The following is a 13,510-nucleotide window of genomic DNA, read 5'->3' as shown; positions in this document are numbered from 1 at the left end:
AGAGAGAGACAGTCTTGCCTTGGTGCCCAGGCTGGAGTGCAGTGGCGTGATCTCAGCTCACTGCCGCCTCCGCCTCCTGGGTTCAAGTGATTCTCTTGCCTCAGCCTCCAGAGTAGCTAGGATTACAGGTGTGCACCACCATGCCCAGCTAATTTTTGCATTTTTAGTAAAGATGGGATTTTGCCATGTTGGCCGGGTTGGTCTCGAACTCCTGACCTCAGGTGAACCTCCCAGTTCAGCTCCCAAAGTGCTGGGATATGGCCGGGCGCAGTGGCTCGCACCTGTAATCCCAGCACTTTGAGAGGCCGAGGCGGGTGGATCACCAGACGTCAGGAGTTTGAGACCAGCCTGGCCAACATGGTGAAACCCCGTCCCTACAAAAAATACACAAATTAGCCGGGCAGTAGTGGTGTGTGCCTGTTATCCCAGCTACTCTGGAGGCTGAGGCACGAGGATCGCTTGAACCCGGGAGATGGAGGTTGTGGTGAGCGGGGATGGTGCCACTGCACTCCAGCCTAGCAACAAAGTGAGACTCCGTCTAAAAAAAAAACAAAAAACCCATAATCAAATTGCTGGGATTACAGGTGTGAGCCAGCATGCCTGGCCCAAAATAATCTTAAAGAACAGTCAGAGGACTTAGCACATCCTGATTTCAAAACTTACCACAAAGCTACAGTAATCAACATATTTATAAATACTACTATGGAGTGAGCTTCATGATATATTAAGTTAAAAATGAAAGAAGATGGAGAAAAACATATGTAGTAACAAAAAGCTGTAAACCATAAAAAATGTAAATGGTTACCTATAAAGGGATGGAGGCTATAGGGGAAAGGGCACAGCGACAGAAGCTGGAGACTTTGAAGAATTCCTGTTCTCTAGAATTGATGTTGGAGCCATGTGAATATTTTATAAAACTGTGAAACAAAAGTTAAATAGTTCTTCAGCATCGAAATTAAAATGAATAAACTTAATCATGCACTCACTGAGTTTTGGTCGCACAGAGAAAAACTATTCCAAATGATTTTAGAATACAGTAATTTGAATATCCCTAAACTACTAAGCTCCAGACTCATAATCTCTAGCTGTTTGACATTTCCTCTGATCATTTCAGGTATCTTTATTTTTCTCCTCTATATTTAACATTCCCACCTCCTTCCCTCACTGACTCCCACCCGATTGGTAAATTTACCAACCCAGTTAAATGAAACTACCATTCATTCAGTTACTCAAAGGAAAAATCTAGAAGTTATTTTTTATTCCTCCCTTTCCCTCACTACACACAATTTATCAGCAGTCCTGCACATGTTATCTCCAAAGTCTATTTTGCGTTTGTCCACCTTGTACATGCACCAGTGAGGAATCTAGTACAATTCTGGAGAGTCAGGCAGGAACTATAGCCCTACTTTCACTTCTCAAACAGTAATGTGGAAAACAAACCTCAGCCTTTAGAATATAAATCTTGAACTCATATGATTAAGCATATTATCTTCCCATACACACGAATATTTTTTTTTTTTTTGGAGACAGGGTCTCACTCTGTCACCCAGGCTGGAGTACAGTGGCGCAATCATGGCTCACTGCAGCCTTGACCTCCCTGGCTAAAGCAATCCTCCCGCCTCAGCCTCCCAAGTAGCTGGGACTACAGGCATGCTCCACCATGCCCTGATAATTTTTGTATTTTTTTTTTGTAGGGATGGAGTTTTGTCATGTTGCCCAGGCTGTTCTCAAACTCCTGGATTCAAGTGCTTCACCCACCTTGGGCTCCCAAAGTGTTGGGATTATAGGCGTGAGCCACTGCACCTGGCCTCACACTAGTATTTTTTAAAGTCATTCTAGTATATACACTGATTACAACTGTGCAAAGTACATATTACACTAACAAAACAGAGATTCTGGAATTATATTGGTAGTTTACGATTTAATACTCATTAAATTCTTTTTCTCTTCAAAGTTACTAAACCCACCCCCAAAAACTCCTTCACTGAACAATGAAAATAAAGCTGCCTTATGCAGCCATAAAAAAACAAAATCATGTCCTTTGCAGCAACATGGATGCAGCTGGAGGCCATTATTCTAAGCTAATTAATGCAGCAACAGAAAACCAAATACCACATGTTCTCACATATCAGTGGGAGCTAAACATGTGGGTGCACACGGACATAAAGATGGGAACAAGTGGCACTGGAGACTACTAGACAGGGAGGGAGTGAGGACGGCAAGGGCTGAAAAACTATTAGGTACTTCGCTCACTACCTGGGTAGCAGGATCAGTCCTACCCCAAACCTCATCATCACACAGTATACCCATGTAATGAACCTATACAGTGTACTCCCGAATTGAAAAGTTGAAAATGTATAACAACAAAACTGACCTGGATTAGTAACAATAAGCAGTTTGCAGTGAGGGCTATATTGGGTAATATTGGGAATCATTAATTTAAAGATGGACACATTTCGCTGGACTAAATCAAGGCGTGTTTCTCCTTTTTTCTGGCGTGCACCTGCTGTGATAATCACTAGATTGGAGTTTGCAGTGACCAAGTAATCTGGGGAAAGATTAGAAGAAACAATCGATTATGAAAGAAAACATCTGGCATTTAAGTATACTTCCTGTCCACTTCAATCGCCACACTATGTGTACCAAAGAGCAGGTTCCCTTAAATCTTCTAGTATGCCCAGACTACTTTTTAATTTCAGGAAATTAGCACTAAGTTTCCCTTGTACATTTTTTTTTTAATTAAAAAAAAAACACATAAGTCATGCGCAGTGGCTCACCCCTGTAATCCCAGCACTTTGGGAGGCCGAGGTGGGTCAATCACTTGAAGTTAGGAGTTCAAGACCAGACTGGCCAATGTGGCAAAACCCCATCTCTACTAAAAATACAAAAATTAGCCAGGCACAGTGGCGGGCGCCTGTAGTCCCAGCTACAAGAGAGACTGAGGCAGAGGTCACAATGAGCCAAGATCACACCACAACACTCCAACCTGGGTGACAGAGCAAGACTCCATTTCCAAAAACAAAAACCTCCTAAGTTGGGTGCAGTAGTGCACACCTGTAGTCCCAGTTACTTGGAGGCTGAGACCAAGAGGATCACTTGAGCCCAGAAGTCCAAGTCCAGCCTGGGCCAACATAGCAAGACACAGTCTCAAAAAAATACCTCATCTCCTAAAATACCTTTTGTATTATTTAGACAAAGAGGTCAAAATATGGATTAGTCTGGCAGGAATACTGAGAGATAGATGTGGTGTGAACAGACTTTGAATAGGGAATTGTTGGTCCATTCATTTGTTCAAATAATTATCTCCCAGGTGCCAAATGAATAAAGTACAGTAGTGAAGAGCTTAGGCTTTGGACTCAAACAGAACTGAGTTCAAATCCCTACTCCATCACTTTTTTTTTTTTTTTTTTTTTTTGAGACAGAGTTTCACTCTTGTTGCCCAGGCTAGAGTGCAATGGCGTGATCTTGGCTCACCACAACCTCTGCCTCCTGGGTTCAAGCGATTCTCCTGCCTCAGCCTCCCGAGTAGCTGGGGTTACAGGCATGCACCACCATGCTCGGCTAATTTTTGTATTTTTAATAGAGACAGGGTTTCTCTGTGTTGGTCAGGCTGGTCTCGAACTCCCAACCTCAGGTGATCCACCCTCCTTGGCCTCCCAAAGTGCTGGGATTACAGGCATGAGCCACCGCACCTGGTCCTATCACTTTTAATTAGCCTTAGTTCAGAGGTACATCATCTCTCAAATAGAGTTGTGCTCAGGATTAAATTATACAAAGTGCTTAGGTCAATGTCTCACACACAATAGGCAGTCAGTTCATTGCAGCTGTCATGGTAACTGCTGTTACTGCTGCTCACAAGGAACTCAGTCTGGTGCTGTGGGAAACCTTCCAAAGTACAACCTAAAGAATCTGAACATGTTATGAGAGCACAGAGTAGGGAGCAACCAGCCTTATCTGTAAAAACTGCGGAGGTCAAAAGAAATAAAGATGATTTTCTTGGATATTTGTTCATGTATATTAGAACATTTATAGTATTTAACTATGACATTAACCTTTGCTGGAGACAATATTTGGCATTTTCATAAAAGGGCTGCCATGTTGAAGATCCATTGTCTCACCCTTCAGTTTGCCTTCATCAACATCCACAAGGACAAGTTCATCACTCAAACCCTAAAAAACATTATTAGTCAAATGAGTGTGAGTGTATCTCTTGATTAACTGGAGAATGAAAGAAAATTCTTATATTGGTGATCTATGTCTAGCTTGTGAATTATCAAAATCAAAGGAAACATAATAAATGATCTCATCATTTCATCATGATATAAAAGTCTAAACCAGAAAAAATACAAGTTACAAAGAGGAACGTTTCAGCTCATCATTAGGAAAACAAAAACAGAAACTGCGTAGTAAATAGAACAATCTCTGAAAGCAGTCAGCAGCACCATCTCCAATTTCAGCCGAGTCTGCAGAGTGATAAAGTAGGGCTTCTGCTGAAGGAATTTCTCACCAGACCATGGGCTTCTTGAAAAAAGGAAGTCATTCATCTCCAGCCATCTGGTGCTTACTTATCATCCACCTGGCACAGAGGAGCTCAAAGTTTTTTGAATAAATGGTATCTTAGTCCATTTCCTGCTCCTTATAACAGAATGCATGAAACTGAGTACTTTATAAAGAAAAGGAATTTATTTCTTACAGTTATGAAGGCTGAGAAGTCCAAGGCCAAGGGGCCGCCATCTGGTGAGGGCTTTCTTGCTGGAGGAGACTCTGCAGAGTCCCAAGGCAGTGCAGGGCATCACATGGCAAGGAGGCTGAGATTGCTAAATTCAGGTCTCTCTTCCTCTTCTTGTAAAGCTACCATTCCCACTCCCCTGATAACCCATTCATCCACAGATTAATCGATGGCAGAACCCTCACGACCCAGTGGACTCTTAAAGGCCCCACCTCTCCATACTGCCACATGGAGGATTAAATTTAAACGTGAGTTCCAGAGGGGACAAACATTTAAACCACAGCAAATGGATTAAAATATAAGGTTCCTTCCAACTCAAAAATATTTTAGTTCTATAGTCAGACAGTTATTACCTGCAGAAACCAATTTGTACTATAATTTATATGATGCTACTTTATATGTAAGAAAGGAGAGAAAATATAGTTCTATTTTAAAAAACAAAACAAAACACTAGAAATACAAGAAACTGATTCAAATAGTTGCCTAAAGTGGATGCTAAGGAAAGGTTGGATGGAAACTAGTGTGACTTCTCCATGTATGTATCTTTTTTCTTTTTTTGAGATGGAGTCTCTTGCTCTGTTGCCCAGGCTGGAATGCAGTGGTACAGTCTCAGCTCACTGCAACCTCCACCTCCTGGGTTCTAGTGATTCTCCTGCCTCAGCCTCCTGAGTAGCTGGGATTACAGGCGTGTGCCACCAGGCCCAGCTAATTTTTTTTTATTTTTAGTAGAGACAGGGTTTCACCATGTTGGCCAGGCTGGTCTCAAACTCCTGACTTCAAGTGATCCACCTGCCCTGGTCTCTCAAAGTGCTGGGATTATAGGCGTGAGCCTTAATCCGCACCCAGCCTTGTATGTACCTTTCTGAATTCTACTTTTACTTTTTGTTTCTGAGACAGGGGCTTGCTCTGGCCCCCAGGCAGGAGTACAGTAGCATGATCTTGACTCACTGCAGTCTCAACCTTCCCAGGCTCAGATGATCTTCCCACCTCAGCCTCCTGGGTAGCTGGGACAACAGGTGCTTGCCACCACATCTGACTCATTTTTGTATTTTTTGTAGAGATGGTGTTTCACCATGTTGCCCAGGCTGGTCTCAAAGTCCAGGACTCAAGTGATCTGCCTGCCTCAGCCTACCAAAGTGCTGGGATTACAGGCGTGAGCCCATGCCCAGCCTACTTTTATTCTTTTTATTTTTGAGATGGAGTCTCCCTCTTGTTGCCCAGGCTGGAGTGCAGTGGCGCTATCACGGCTCACTGCAACCTCCACCTTCCTAGGTTCAAGTGATTCTACTGCCTCAGTCTCCCAAGTAGCTGGGATTATAGGCGCCAGACACCACACTTGGCTAATTTTTTGTGTGTTTTTAGTAGAGACGGGGTTTCACCATGTTGGCCAGGCTGGTCTCAAACTCCTGACCTCATGATTCACCTGCCATGGCCTCCCAACGTGCTGGAATTACAGGCGTGAGCCACCGTACGCAGCCTTACTTTCAAACCTTGTAAATGTATTACCTTTTAACTACATATTCTTTTGTCTTTATTACATAATAAATTTTTCCTTGGAGGAAGAATAACACCTTTGTGTTAGTGCTTAGAAGTAAATGATTAAGGCGGGACATGGTGGCTCACGCCTGTAATCCCAGCACTTTGGGAGGCCGAAGTGGGCAAATCATGAAGTCAGGAGTTCAAGACCAACCTGGCCAATATGGTAAAACCCTGTCTTTACTAAAAACACAAAAATTAGCCGGGCATGGTGGCGCATGCCTGTAGTCACAGCTACTCAGGAAGCTGAGGCAGAAGAATCGCTTGAACCCAGGAGGCAGAGGTTGAAATGAGCCATGACTGCGCTACAGCACTCCAGCCTGGGCGACAGAGTGAGATTCTGTCTCAAAAAAAAAGAAGTAAATGACCAAGACCAGGCGCGGTGCCTCACGCATGTAATCCCAGCACTTTGGGAGGCCAAGGCGGGCAGATCACCTGAGGTCAGGAGTTCCAGACCAGCCTGGCCAACATGGTGAAACCCTGCCCCTTCTAAAAATATAAAAATTAGCCGGGCATGGGGGCACATGCCTGTAATCCCAGCTACTTGGGAGGCTGAGGCAGGAGAATCACTTGAACCTGGGAGGCAGAGATTGCCATGAGCTGAGATCAGATCGGCCATTGCACTCCAGCCTGTGCAACAGAGTGAGACTCACTCTCAGAAAAAAAAAAACAAAAGAAAGGAAAAGAAAAGAACCAAGCATCCATAATTTAAGCACATATCGAATTCACATTGTTAGAGCTTTTTACCTTTTTTCTTTTTTGAGACAGGGTCTCACTTTGTCACCCAAGCTGGAATACAGTAGCACATTCATAGCTCACTGCAGCATTAACCGCTTGGGCTCAAGCAAGCCTCCGGCCTCAGCCTCCCAAGTAGCTAGTACTACTAGCAGGTACCACTGCACCTGGCTTTTTTGAGATGGAGTTTCTGCTCTTGTTGCCCAGGGTGGAGTGCAATGGCCGCAATCTTGGCTCACGGCAACCTCTGCCTCCTGGGTTCAAAGGATTCTCCTGCCTTAGCCTCCCAAGTAGCTGGGATTACAGGCATGTACCACCACCATGCCCAGCTAATTTTTTATATTTTTAGTAGAGATGGGGTTTCGCCATGTTGGCCGGGCTGGTCTCAAACTCCTGACCTCAGGTGAGCCACCCGCCTTGGCCTCCCAAAGTGCTGGGATTACAGGCGTGAGCCACCGTGTGCAGCCACCTAGCTGATTTTTAATTTTTATTCATTTATTTATATTTTAGAGACAGGGTCTTGCTTTGTTGCCTCGGCTGGTCTCAAACTCCTAGGCTCAAGTGATACTCTTGCCTTGGCCTCCCAAAGTGCAGGATTACAGGCATGAGCCACTGCCTGGATCCAGCCTGGATCTTTTTACTCTATTTGAATTATTGGAAATTCAAAGCCAAAGGCTTTAAATTTTAAACTAGACTACAACTGATTAACCTAGAAGTCTAAGCTGTATTGCAAGGAACAGGTTGTTGCTTAATGAAATGCCAAAGTTTTTTGGACACTCAGTTATTCAGAGATTGGAGTCATATGGAACAGTCTTACACGGCATTGATAAAGTTATCTTTGGAAGGCAGCTTTGGAAATGTATCATAACCCCAGGAGCAAGGAACATAAATAGCCCCAGATCTTGATTTCTAATACTATTATCCAATAAAAGGAACCAAGGTTCCTTGGAGAAAAAAGGCTGATTCTAGGAGTGGTGCAGAAAATATACAAGATGAAGAACCTGAAACATCTTGAAATAACAAAGAGTAAGGAAGCATTCAAAACCAAACAAAACTCTATACTGATGTAGTATGTCAAAGGCACACAGCAGGCAACTTCAAAGAATTACCAATGGCCACAGCTGGAACAAATTCATATGGAAGTATTAGATTATAATCCAAAGTATAAAGTAAGATCCATGAGTGCATAGTGATATTAACAAATGACTGAATTAACAAATAGGGGAGGAAGGATAAATCTCCCACGCAGAAGAATTAAAATAATTCTCCACCCCGTAAGTGTAGGCTGCATATAGGGACTTTCTTCCAAAGAGACCAGTATGGAAAGGGGGAAAATAGTAACTTTACAGTAGAGAAACCTGATAAACACTGTCTCAGCCAGGTAACCGAGGTCAACATCAACACTGAATCATGAGAGTATGTACCCTGGATAAGATGTGATGAAAAATGGCACTTTATTCCTATGTCTTCCTCCCCAAAACCCAAAACCTTGGTCTCACCATGAAAAAACCCCCAACCAAATTCCAACAGAAAGGTGTTCTACAAAATACCTGACTAGTACTCCTCAAAATGCTCGGTCATCAAAGACAAGAAAAATCTGAAGAAACTGTCATAGTCTAGAGAAGCCCAAGGAGATACAGTGACTAAATGTCATGTGGTATCATCCTGGATGGGATCATGGAACAGAAAAAGGACATAAGTGAAACCTAAAGAAATCTGAGTAAAGTGTGGACTTTATAGTTAAAGGTGATATGTCAATATCCATTCTTTCATCATGACAAATGTACCACACTAAGGTATACAATATGTATTAGAGTTCTCTAGAGGGACAGGACTAATAGGATAGATGTATATACGAAAGGGAGTTTACTAAGGAGTATTGACCCACATGATCACAATGTGAAGTCCCACAACAGGCCATTTGCAAGCTGAGCAGCAAGGAAGCCACCCCAAGTCCCAAAACCTCAAAAGTAGGGAAGCCAACAGTGCAGCCTTCAGTCTGCAGCCAAAGGCCTGAGAGCCCCTGGCAAACCACTGGTGTAGGTCTCAGAGTTCAAAAGCTGAAGAACTTGGAGTCTGATGTTTGAGGGCAGCAAGCATCCAGCACGAAAGAGAGATGAAGGCTGGAAGACTTAGCCAGTCTAGTCCTTCCACGTTCCTCTGCCTGCTTTTATCCTAGACGTGCTGGCAGCTGATTAGATGGTACTCACCCAGATTGAGGGTGGGTTTGTGTGTCTCAGTCCTCGGACTCAAATGTTAATCTTCTTTGGCAATACCCTCACAGACACACCCAGGAACAATACCCTGCATCCTTCAATCCAATCAAGTTTACACTCAATATTAACCATCACACCACACTAAGATATAATGTTAATAACTACATGTGGAGCATAAACTATTATCCTTTCAATCTTTCTGTAAATCTAAAACTACTCAAAAAATAAAGTCTATAAAAATATATCCTAGCAATCTCTCTGGACTCTTTCCTTATTTATAAAAATGAAAGTAAACAGAGTATCCCATCTTTATATTCACAGTCCAGTGCATTTTCCATTTTAATGGGCATCTTTGAGCAACTCTTTCATCCAACTACTAAATATCAATTACAGGAGGCACTGTTCTAGATTCAGGATACAACGCTGAAAGAGAATACAAGTGGATCTCACATTACACTAATTAAAGTTTATGTATTATGGTATAACTCAGTAATTTTTAAAGACATTACTGTTTCTCTACTAGGTTCGTGCCATAAATTCCTGACAATAAAATCCTGAACAATTCCTTTTGAGAATTCCTTATCAGCAAGGAGTTTTTAGGCTATCATCATCTCCTTGAATGACAGAAGTCGCAGTGTCTAGGGCCAGGACAGGGAAAGATTAAAGTGAGCCTTAACCTGAGGCTTTATAGGGGGATTGTGTACCCTATTTCCTAAGATATTCAAATGCCACAGTTAGCAACATACTAGAATTCAAGTTCTAGAAGCAGGAGGTGACTAGGAAGGCTCTGCTTCATATCTTTACAGCAGGGAGCATCATTGAGTTTGGACAATGGGTGCTACAGGTGGCATTTTAAGCCGCCAGAGGTAAGCCCCCAGTGGAGCCTATGAATACTCTTACATGCCTGGTGGGGCTTGTGCCTCCCATCACCAGTTGCAATGGAATGCACTCCTATCCACCACCTCCACCCGAGATCTAGGACCTCCCATCACAGACAGGGCCATGAAACAGGTGCAGCTCCACGGCACTGCCCTCTCCTGGGCCCCTGGAACCTCCCATCAGAAGCCCCGAAATTCCCTCCACTCCTGCAACCAAAGCCAAGCAGCAGCTGGCAGAGGTAGGAGTTCCAGGGATATGGCTCAGTCCCTCCCCAAATGGCCCTTCAAAGCAGAGGTGATAAATAAATATTTTATTTCAAGCTTTTCTGTATATATTACCTGTGTACTTATTCATGCAATTAGAGATAGTCTGTGCCTTTTTTCTCCTCTAAAAAGTAGGTCTAATATTTACTTTTCAGGGTTGTAATATTGGATAATGCTTATAAACATATTGTTATCATTGTTACTGATGTAAAAAAAAATGTGTTGGGCAAAGCAAGGTGACTCACGTCTGTTATCTCAGCACTTCAGGAAGCTGAGGCCTCCTGCTTGAGGCCAGGAGTTTGACAGCAGCCTGGGCAATACGTGGAGGCCCCATCAATCAATGAGTCACAGATGTGTTGGTTTTCACCTGTGTGTATTCTTCATTAGCAATGAGGACACTGCTGATAAAGGCATTACAGCAGGTAGGACAAAATGAATCATGGGGAATTTGTATGGCTGGCAGGAGCAGCAGTTGGCTGCGGCCGCTATCCTTAGTGCCACAAGGTCACTATGTCATCTAGATATGAAACCCAGAGGCAATCCTTTAAATCCAATGGATCATGCCAGGTTTAAAGATTATATAAAAGATGGCTTAAAACATTTTACAGATACTTCATTAATAAAACTATAGCTCAAAATGTCTTATGATTTATTAAAACTTTATGGTAATAAAGTTCGTATCAGGGTAATATTCTTCGAAAGGGGTCAGAATCTTTTTTGGCCTCTGTCTATAGCCATTAAACTTTATCAGCTGTATCAATACTAAGAACAGCTAAACACTAAAACTAACCTAACATGAACAAGGAATGAAGGGAAATAAAGATATAGAGACTAGGAGATGGGAGAGAGATATTTCAAGGAAAAAAGATTGTATGTTGTACTCACAGGCTGCCTACCACCACTGACGCGCTTGTATACTCTTTTCTGCCACCTATTTCTCCAGTTTGTTTTGTGAGCTGAGTTTCCAAATCAAGCAAAGGGGTACCTCATATTGTCATTATGTGAAAGCGAAATGTCAACATACTTTCACAGAGATGCTTCTAACATATGCTATAATACTATTTTAAAAAAGGAGCGCCCTCTGGGTGGAACAACTTAAAAAAGGGCACCTTTTCTTCTGGTGCCCTTGTACTGGATCCCCACTTATCCCTTGAACTGGACACAACCTGCACAACCATACACTGTGTGGCCTTGCCTCCAACGGAGGTGAACCCTGTGGTGCAGAGCACATAACTTACTTTTAATAAGATGGTGATAGCACAAGCCACACCAACCGATCCAGTTCCTACAATGGAGATCTTATTGTGATGAATGGCCTCCTCTTTTGCGAAATTCTTAATAAGTTCACTCTTGACAGTTGCCATCTTGGAAACCTAACAGTGAAGACAAATTGCACAGCCATTTCCAAGACCTGGAATTGGAAATGGCTTGGAATTCCAAGACCTGTGGTGAGAGCGCGTATGGAGAACTTCTGGGCCCCCGTGTGGAAGGAGGTGCAAGACCGACAAATCTGACACCAAAGAAGCTGGGTAGGTTCTGGCCAGGTAGCTTAGCATCCATGAAGCGAACCAGGGGAAGGAGAAGGAAGCGTGAGTATAGTTAAGAGGAATTAAGAGAGAGAGAGGAAAGGAACAGGGGCTGCTCCACCAAACATGAAACCACAGCTGGGACGGCTCTCCGTCCCGCAGCTGACCCCCTTTTCTCTCCCCTCTACCCTCCTTTTCCCCCAACCTCCAGTTCGCAGCTCTAGGACTGCGCCCGGGGTCCGCAGGTCCAGGTGACACTCACAGGGGTGAAGGGCCACCCGCGCCCGAGCAGGTCACAAGCCGCCTGGCGGAGACACAGAGCCATCCTTGGGCAAAAACAATTCGCTCCCGCGGCGCCCGCTCTCTGGCTGCTCCCCAGGACTCTTGCAACCCAGCTCATGGCCACTCACTCAAGAGGTGAAGAAAGAGAATGGAGGAAAGCGGCGTCACAGCTCGTCGAGGCACGAAGGAGATGAACCACCAACTAATAGACGCCGGGTCACCCCCTTACTGCAGCTGCGTGGACCGCACCCAGCTCGTGCAGGCATCGCAGGTGTGATGCTTGGCAGGTGTGAGGCCGGAAGCGGGCTGTGAAGCACCGCGCCTGCGCCTCTGCCTGCCCGCCCCGCCCCCGCGTGCTGGTGGGCGCGCTGCTGTGTCGGTGGTTGGCCGGCTGCAGAAGGCGCAGGAGGTGCGGCAGGCACAATGCAGTGCACGGCCTCTCCTGTCCGGTGGAGTTGTTTGCCTAGAACCCATCCACCAGAGAGCCCAAGTAATTTTATCTCTAACCAAACCTTGTCTGGATGTATCTGAAAAGGACTTTTTGACTCTCATTTGGAAATTTTTCCCCAGCACTGTAGAAGAAAGGGACCTCAAGATTAACTTTTACCACCTCAAATGTGAGCTAAAGTAGAAAAAGTAAAATTTTAAAACTCTGGGCCAAGCGCGGTGGCTCACGCCTGTAATCCCAGCACTCTGCAAGGAGGGGTGGGCGGATCCCCTGAGGTCAGGAATTCGAAATCAGCCTGGCCAACATGGTGAAATCACATCTCTACTAACAACACAAAAATTAGCTGGACATGCTGGTGCACACCTGTAATCCTGGCTACTTGGGAGGCCGAAGCACAAGAATCGTTTGTGAATCTGGGAGGCGGAGGTTGCAGTAAGCCGAGATTGTGCCACTGTACCCCAGCCTGGGTGACAGAGTGAGACCCTGTCTCAAAACAACAAAACTCTATATGCAAAAGGAATTTTGAAATAAGTTATGAAACCTGAAGAATGTGATGAGTGCAGTGCCAACTGATAACCATTTTTACAAGCTGAAGAGAAAGCTCAATTCATTATTAAGTGGTTAAATGTAGAATCCACACTTTGGGAGGCCGAGGCGGGTGGACTACCTGAGGTCAGGAGTTCGACACCAGCCTGGCCAACATGGTGAAACCCCGTCTCTACTAAAAATACAAAATTAGCCGTGTGTGGTGGCACACACCTGTAATCCCAGCTACTCAGGAGGCTGAGGCAGGAGAATTGCTTGAACCCGGGAGGCGAAGGTTTCAGTGAGCTGAGATCACACCACTGCACTCCAGCCTGGGTGATGGAGTGAGACTCCGTCTCAAAAATAAATAA

General features: G+C 44.3%; 1 protein-coding gene across 1 annotated transcript in view; it reads right to left on the bottom strand.

The window, feature by feature from the left end:
* Window positions 1–12,244, bottom strand: part of LDHAL6A (lactate dehydrogenase A like 6A) — a 32,968-nt gene extending 20,724 nt beyond the window's left edge. Inside the window, exons 1-4 of the mRNA XM_017858071.1 lie at window positions 12,147–12,244; window positions 11,597–11,731; window positions 4,053–4,170; window positions 2,375–2,548 (exon numbers count right to left, since the gene is read on the bottom strand). Of these exons, the coding sequence (XP_017713560.1) occupies window positions 2,375–2,548; window positions 4,053–4,170; window positions 11,597–11,731; window positions 12,147–12,209 (490 nt within the window). The 5' untranslated portion in view covers window positions 12,210–12,244. The remainder of the gene's footprint in view (window positions 1–2,374; window positions 2,549–4,052; window positions 4,171–11,596; window positions 11,732–12,146) is intronic.
* Window positions 12,245–13,510: the final 1,266 nt, after the last annotated feature.

Source organism: Rhinopithecus bieti, unplaced genomic scaffold (genome assembly GCF_001698545.2).
Source record: "Rhinopithecus bieti isolate Rb0 unplaced genomic scaffold, ASM169854v2 scaffold_2350, whole genome shotgun sequence".
NCBI classification, from domain to species: domain Eukaryota; kingdom Metazoa; phylum Chordata; class Mammalia; order Primates; family Cercopithecidae; genus Rhinopithecus; species Rhinopithecus bieti.
Note: the sequence above shows the minus strand (reverse complement) of the source record. Positions and strands in the feature narration are given on the sequence as shown.